The following is a 7,969-nucleotide window of genomic DNA, read 5'->3' as shown; positions in this document are numbered from 1 at the left end:
TATATTCTTCAATACTTTATGATTTTAACATTTGAACAAGCATTCAAACAAACACAATAGATCATGGCACCAATTTAGTTCTATAAATTGACCAAAGACAAATAAACAAGAGAGGACACATTCTTTGTCTACAAAACATGCAGACAACTAAGACAAAGACCAAATTAAACTGATGGAGGTACTACAATGTCAGTAGTACACCACATATTTGAACTCACATAGAGTAAGGGTGTAACAGCAGGAAAGTTCAAAGTTAGGCCTCATCAAGGACCGTCAGAAACAGCATCTAGGCCCTCTAGAAAAATATTTCTGTTCCATTTTGGCAATAGCAAGCATCTTAATGATACATTGAATTAGTCTATGTCAGGAACCTATAGAACAGCTGTGTGTTGGCTAGACTGTCCTGACATCAACTTGTACAGGTATAGAGAAAAAAGCTGTCACAAAATGGGAGTTTGGCTGAGAGAAGTAGATCACAATAGATGTGGGTCTTTGGTTTCTACTGCCCAAATAAATGAAAGGATAACCAGTTGTTCAAGGAAGGACAATGGGAATAAATAAATAAATAAATAAATAAATAAATGGTCCAAGTGAATGGTTATCAAATCAAATAGTAGGGGTTTCAGAAACATAAGCCTTAGATAACTTGAGGTGTGAATTCACTTCAGCTCCTGACTGTCTAGATACAGATTTGTAGTAGTTTAGAAGCCTATCAAGTAAGACTACTGGGTTCAGATTTTACACCATAGGTATTTGGGCATCATCTAATTCCTGAGACCTCTTGAGGGAATTTCAAATTTGATGAATCATTCACCGGGACTAGAATAGATACTTGATTTTAGTCAAGGTCACCATCAAATAAGACGCATTAATGAAATAATGAAAATAATGACATCTGACAGACAGAAACACACACACAGAAACAGAGAATTTCATTGAACATAATTTATTTGTACAGTAAAACAGAGGTTCATAAGTGAAAGGGAGGATGGACCGACACAAACCCAGGATGTTTCACCATGTCTCTGGTCTCATGTAGTTGTTGTATCTTACAAAGACAGTAATAAATTGATCAGTCGACTGTGTCTGATAGGAGAATAACTGTTACCAGCGACGACTTGATGCAGATCAAACAAACATTTAACTTTGCGGAGGGTGCTTTCAAGAACACCACACCTCCCCTCTTCGAAAGACATATTTATCATAGTGAGGTGAGCGTCGTGGTGTGATTGAGCGCACCCCTGTGGTTGGTTTTAAGCCCAAATAGGGGGATGGGGTTATGTTTCCTTTTACTTGGGGGGCCTGTATGCAATCTTTCTGCTCTTCAGCACAGACCACCTGTGTCTCTTCAAGTAGTACAACAGAGGGATGAGGATGCCCGAACCCATCAGCAGCTGAAAGAACCAGAGAGGGGGTTGTTAGTCTTTCTACAGGCTCCATGTTCACACACACACACACACAATAAGGGCTTACACCTGACTTTATCTCTCCATCCAACTACACTAAACATCTGAACATCTTTGCAGTAGGACCTACAGATCACAGGAACCTATTTGGAGTTGTCATGTTACTGAAAGCTACACTCCATCGTCTCAGGCTGCTTCAGTCCTTCAGATGTCTCAGATACTTCCTCTTAGTTTCTTGTCACTTATATCATTTTGACCATAAAACTACATATTTCATCTCTTAGACATATTGCTTGGGCACATGGATCATCAGAATGGACCCAAACCCCTTGGGCTGACAAGAGTCCCTGGTGTATGTTGTACCTTAAGTCCCATGCGTTTGCGCTGGTCATGCTCCGGCTCAGCTGCCCACCTCAAGAAGGTGCACACATCCTTAGCAACCTGGCTCATGGTTGCTGGGGTTCCTATAGCAACAGACACACAAAGAGGATGATGATTTTTTGAAGTACACATCTGTAAAACCTGCCTTCACGGGGAGGCTAAGTGATGACATTCAATCTTTTATAAACAAAAACCATAAAATCAGTAGTATTTAATGAAGTTGACGAAGCTGCATTCTTAATGTCTAATCTGGTAAAATGTAGCCTGATTGAAGATGAACGTTTCAATTCAAAATTTCAAAAACAAATTAATTCACAGTAAAAACTGCGATGCACTCTGCATGCTGACTCACCGTCATCGAACTCCAGCACCTCGTTGTAGATGGGTGGAGCCATGCCGATGGCTTGGCCAGGGAAGTAGGGGTTGTAGTAGAGTCCTTCTCTAACTGCGACTCCAGCTGGAGGCTCGCAGTATCCTGTGAGCAGGCTGAACACATAGTCCTCTCCTCCATGTCTGAGTGGAGCACAGAAGAACACCACAGACGTGAACAGGTTAAATTCTCATCAGTGCTGACTTATTTTCATTGTCACCACAAAGTAAACAATGCAATACAATAATACACTGCAAAAGACTGATAACTTCAAAATATATTATTGTATTTACACACGGTTTTCAAGGTGCAATGCATTAGCCAGACAAACTAGAAAAAAACTACCACTACCGGTGACAGGCTGCAGCCTGCCTCACTCACTCAGAGTGAACTTTGATGACAATAACCAAGGTCATCGCTCTTTCAGTAAAAATGCAACTGGCATTCCTAATCACACATCAGTTTGCCTTGCACTAACGTAATGCTAATGGTGAACTGGGGCTCAGGAGGCAGAGTGGGTTGCGCACTACTCAGAAGGGTTTATGTGAAGTCAAGTGCAAGGGAACACCTTGAATAGCCCCTGATGTATCATTGGTGAGTGTGAAAGCTCTTTGAGTCGTCATTAAGATCAGAAAAGTGCTGTATCAATGCAGTCCATTTACCATTTAACTATTATAATTAACAAGTTAAAAGTAAACATTTTTGTGTAGAACCAGAGGCCACCTCCTTGGTTAAAGCATGTGTGAATGTGCAGTAGACGCGTGTCATGCTCGCTCACAACGCAAAGCAACGCCGTAGTGGCGAATTGAACATTGCAGATTTCCCTCATACGGTGCAGGACCAACTCTTATCTTTCAGTTTCCTGTTAGTTACCTGGCACTGACGATGTAGCTAAGGTCAGGAGGTAGGGCTCCATTGTTGGCCACCCGGGCTGCCTCAGAATTGGCGTAGGGCTTTGGGAAGTAGTCGGACAGCTTTCCTGGCCGGGTGAACATCTCTCCACTCTCATCAGGACCATCCACCACCTCCACCTGAGGGCAATCGAGAAAGCAGCTCAGTCTCTCAGGACTTTAGGGTTGGGTGGGTGGAACAACTCATGACAGCGTTTCAAGCCTCACCTCCTCAGCGATGACCTTCACCTCGGCCTCTGTGTGCGACACTCCCACCAAGTTTCTGAAGGCCAGGTACTCCATACTGTGACAGGCCGAGCACACCTGCTTATACACCTGGTAACCACGGCGAATGCTAAGAGGAGAAGAGTGAGAGAATTAGTTCAAGTCGATAATGTGGACATCACGTAAAACAGAAACTGAGACTATCAGGTCATCTAAGCTCTGGCTGGTGAGTGTTTCACATGAGAATGTTAAGTGTGTGTGTCTATCACACCTCGCATGGTCCAGAGAGGACAGAGGTCCAGCGTGGCTCCAGGGGTACTGTGGGGGGTGGAGCTCCAGGTCAGAGGCTTTGACAGACTGGTGCAGCATCAGGGCAAGCCCCGCCCCACCAGCTGTGACCACACCTAGCGTTGTCAAGGCGACTTTCTTGTTCCTTGGCAAACTGGTGAAGGACATGTTGACCTGCAAAGGAACCAAAGAGTGACCATGTAAAAATAACATTCATGTGATTGATGTGTCGTATCGTATGTCTCAGTGTTTACATGATTAAATATCTGTGGTTTTCAGACTACTGGTTGGAGAAAACCATCTATAGTCTGGCACTTATTGCTTTTTGCTTTCTACAAAATTAAGTTAATTAAGTATTAAACAGTAGTGGAAAGTAAATGTACACATCAGTGTCAATAAACTTGGTCCTGGACTTATATGATGATATGATTACCATGCAGTTGACCGGCATTGTTGATATTGGCATTGGTATCAGTGAACAAGGTCTGTTTATAAATGGCAGAGGGACGGCTACCGGTACTCTACTCACTGTACACTGTGCACGTTTAGAAAAAACATGAATATATAAACCTGTGTCTTATTTCAAAAGCTTCTTTTTTTATTATAGTAAGGGCCTCTGCCCCCTTGTCTCCGTCAGTTTGGGGGTCCTTGGCCTGAAAAACGTTGAAGATCCCTGCTCTACATTATAATTCCTTACTAACTGTGAAATTCACATATTCTCACATTTAGCAATGATTAAATTCTATCCTGACATATTTATTCACATACATCTGTTTTTACCATTTGTTTATCATGGCGCAAGGACATACTTTGTATAATAAGTTTATATTTTACGTTAATCTTCAAAATCAACTTCCTATTCTCTATGACACCTCAGTGTAGAAGGAAATACTATAATGTAATTATTGTAATTTATCTAAAATCTATAGGAACTTACGTTTATATAGGAAACACAAGATTTAGCTACAACTTAAATATGCTGCATTACAGGTGTTAAGCACATGTAGCCAGTTATGTGGTTTAGGCTTAGCTAGAGACAATATGGATTACAGGTTAATTATCATAAATCGAAATGGAGTTTGGTGTTTAAGATATTTGAACTACTTCTATACAACTGACATTTCAAAGCTTGTTGCTTGTGCGAACAAAACTTTTGTCATCTTTGCACACTCATAGTTAATGTCACCATATGGATGAGACATTGGCATACATATATCTATAGAGGACAATATTAGACGTTATAAAAGGCTGATACTGTCAATAAAACAAATGCTTAAAAACAGTATCTCTGGTCACAGGTTAGATATGTCGCGTGCACAGCCAAAGGTATGTGGGGGCTACATTTACAGTGACTTTCAGTGAAAAGTAAAGTTAAAAACGTTTATATCTGAGCTACATTGTGCTGTAATAACGTTGAACAAAAAATCGCAGGTATGTCACTGACAGTTTCATGTATAATATCACTGCCGTCCATAGAGAGGACGATGAGCGCTGCTTCCACACGTTCTGCCGGTCTTTCACCGTAGATGACTGAGGCGGCTTTCCTCCGCCGGAAGTCCTCTCAGTCCTTGAAAAGCTAACTTGCTAACAAGCCGATGGCCGTTAACGTTACACGACTATTTCTAACTGGTGGTTCACGACTACATCACCTACAAACACAATGTCCACACATCCCAGTGTTGGTATTTGTCGTACAACTTTCACCTTAGTGACCGAGCTCCTTCGCAAGCCGGTCAACACTGCACCGAGAGAGAAAGCTAGCCGGTTAGCTTGCGGCACAGAGTGATGTCTGACTCCCGTGTTATAACCGTTTATGTGATTTGTTATATCATTTTGGTCGCGCTGCCAGTCTCCATGCTTCAACTATGACTAAATATCAGAGAAGTTACAGCCGCCGTCGTTCGCGACATCAAGAAAAGAGTGGGGACACGAGTGACCTTGTCTCACCCCGCTGACAGCAAACATGCTAGCATCAACCCGGGGCTAGGACGCCTTTCTATCGCACAAACATTTTAATAACGGGCCTGGGTGATCAACACACCTAACATCGATCGACCTACCTTAGGCGTCTTGATGGTTTTCGGCGAGCAGAGGAGAGATCTCCCACTCCCCGCTAACACCACAGCCCGTAGCGCCGCCATCTTGTCTGCGTTTGTCTGCTGAAAGCTGAAAGAGGCGACTGGCTACTGCTTGGCCAGCGATGAGCCGGGGACCGTATGCTTCCGGTTCGCCTTCAAAACAAAACAGCGCCCGCAAAGTGCACTGGATTGTCATTGGATGGGACGCCGGTCACCACTACTAGCAGAATAAAATAAGAGAAGCCCCGACTGTTTATATCCTCTATTTTAAACCAAGTGCTAATACCAGAGATGGAAGAAGCTATTGGATATGTTATTTAAGAAGAGTTATCAATTCCCCATAACGAACATGTCTTTAATGTTTAATATGTCTTTGATAATTTAAAATGTAAAACAAATGATCAGTTTAATTAATTAACATTATTAATGTCAGTGCCTAAATGAGTGAATTAGATTTGTCTTGACAGTTCTGGAGGTCAGTTTGATCAGTGTCTCTCCTTCAATGGCTTCCTACTTCAAACACCATGGAAATAAGCCGAGTTATGATTTGTGTGGCTTTCCATACTGCCCCTCTTTTATGGACCATCTAAATATTATATATTTCTCGATTTATGCCAAGCGTCATTCTGCTTTTATTTTGAAGGTAGCCTTCACTTACCGGAACTACATATTTCGATTCATTCTGGTTAATTGACGAAATCCTTACACAACCTGAATTTACACAACTTGTTTTTTTGGGGGGGGGGGGTTTTGAACAATTAATTGTTTTTTTACCCGACCCCCATCCGTATGTTACATAGCCTTATCTCAGACTTAATTTGGCGCAATATTGCTATGTTTCTTTTATATGTGCAAAATGTTTTATGGGCAGCCAATGCTCTATATTTATTGTGCTTTTTTTCTCTTTTCTGCTTTTGAGTGGGAAGAAAATTCTGATCGTATCGGACCATAGCCTAACGTAGTCTACGTATCATAGACATAGAATACCTGCATATCCTAATTTAAAAAAAAGTGCGATAGGAAATTCATCTGATCTACATCTCAAGACCAATTGTGATTAAAAATTTCAAGGCTTAAGTTTGTAATGAAGTGAAGGCCTCGGTAGTGGCATCAGTTTTCCAAATATGGCTAAAACTTCATGTAGGCTATTTGATGAGTCCCCCAATTAACACATCTGTGTCCAGAGTCATATCGCCACCTAATGGCAAAATGAAACTCAACGTTTTACCCTGCACATCATGATTATGCACTGTTGCCTCACAGCAAGAAGGTTCTGGGTTCAACCCCCAAGACCTGGAGTCTTTCTGGTTAGGGTTTGCATTTTTATCCCTGTGCTTCTGGTGAGACTGTGAATTTTGGTACTTTGCCATGATACATGGACTTGCACTAAGCTTTGACTCAATTATGCATGCTCCAAACTGGCCCAAATTCCATATGTTTAATAAGAATCCTGTCTTTTGGCAACCAACTTGAGACTTGTCAGTTTTATTCCTAAAGTTTGTCACATGTCAGTTTTGCAACATTGGGGTAGGTGACATGTCAAGGTACCCTATCACACGCACATGTTTTTAAAGATGTGATTCATCAGAGCAGGTCCATTGTAATAACGTTCAGTGTTGGGCAGGAGTCAGCATAAGCACTCAGTGGTCAGTGGCTATGCAGCCCCATATGCAGCAAGCTTCAGTGCATTTTGTTGTGACACCTTTCTCTCAGAACAAGCATTAACTTTCAGCAACCTTTCACTCCCTACATTCATCAGTGGGCCTTCAGTGTCTATGATCCTGGCAGGGGTTCATGTTTGTCATTTCAGTTGTGTGGACTCACTGGCAGGTGGTAAAGCTGTCCTTTCTCCTTGGAGAAACAGCTCCAGGTCCTGTAAATTCTTGGGTTGTCTTACCTGAATGGCACGTTGAGACTTAACCACGTCAGAAGATATGATGGCCTCTTAAGAGTCGACTTAGCCTTGTGTTTTGTGTCATTGTCATGTATGAAAGTCAAAGTGCATCTCATGCACAGCTTCTGGGCTAATCAATGTAAATTATCCCAACGTTTTCTGATAACATGTTGCATTCATCATGCCATCAGTTTTGACTATATTCCCTGTACTACTGTAGCTCACACAACCCCAAAACATCAGAGACTGGCCTCAATCACACTCTCTACTCTCTAACAAACACAGGTCTTGTTTCCTCTTCACTGATTATAGCTGTCTATAAACTTTGATTTTGGTCTCATTACTCTAAATGACTTAATTCCAGATGTTTTCAGGTTTGTCTTAGGTATATTGATTTAAGTGGGCTTTAGTGGCTTACCCTGACTGTGAAACCCATT

The 7,969-nt window shown here is 41.8% G+C and overlaps 1 protein-coding gene across 1 annotated transcript; it reads right to left on the bottom strand.

Moving 5' to 3' along the window:
* Positions 1-930: 930 nt before the first annotated feature.
* On the bottom strand, positions 931-5,787 carry cyc1 (cytochrome c-1). The gene is made up of 7 exons (XM_083972301.1): positions 5,621-5,787; positions 3,544-3,734; positions 3,276-3,402; positions 3,031-3,188; positions 2,140-2,300; positions 1,770-1,870; positions 931-1,394 (listed from the first exon to the last, which is right to left on the bottom strand). The coding sequence occupies exons 1-7, from the start codon at positions 5,699-5,701 to the stop codon at positions 1,290-1,292; spliced, it is 924 nt and encodes a 307-aa protein (XP_083828427.1). The 5' UTR covers positions 5,702-5,787; the 3' UTR covers positions 931-1,289.
* Between the last annotated feature and the right edge of the window lie 2,182 nt (positions 5,788-7,969).

The sequence above is a fragment of the Trachurus trachurus genome (assembly GCF_905171665.1).
Source record: "Trachurus trachurus genome assembly, chromosome: 5".
NCBI lineage: Eukaryota > Metazoa > Chordata > Actinopteri > Carangiformes > Carangidae > Trachurus > Trachurus trachurus.
The sequence above is the reverse complement of the archived record's forward strand: the minus strand, read 5'-3'. Positions and strand labels throughout refer to the sequence as shown.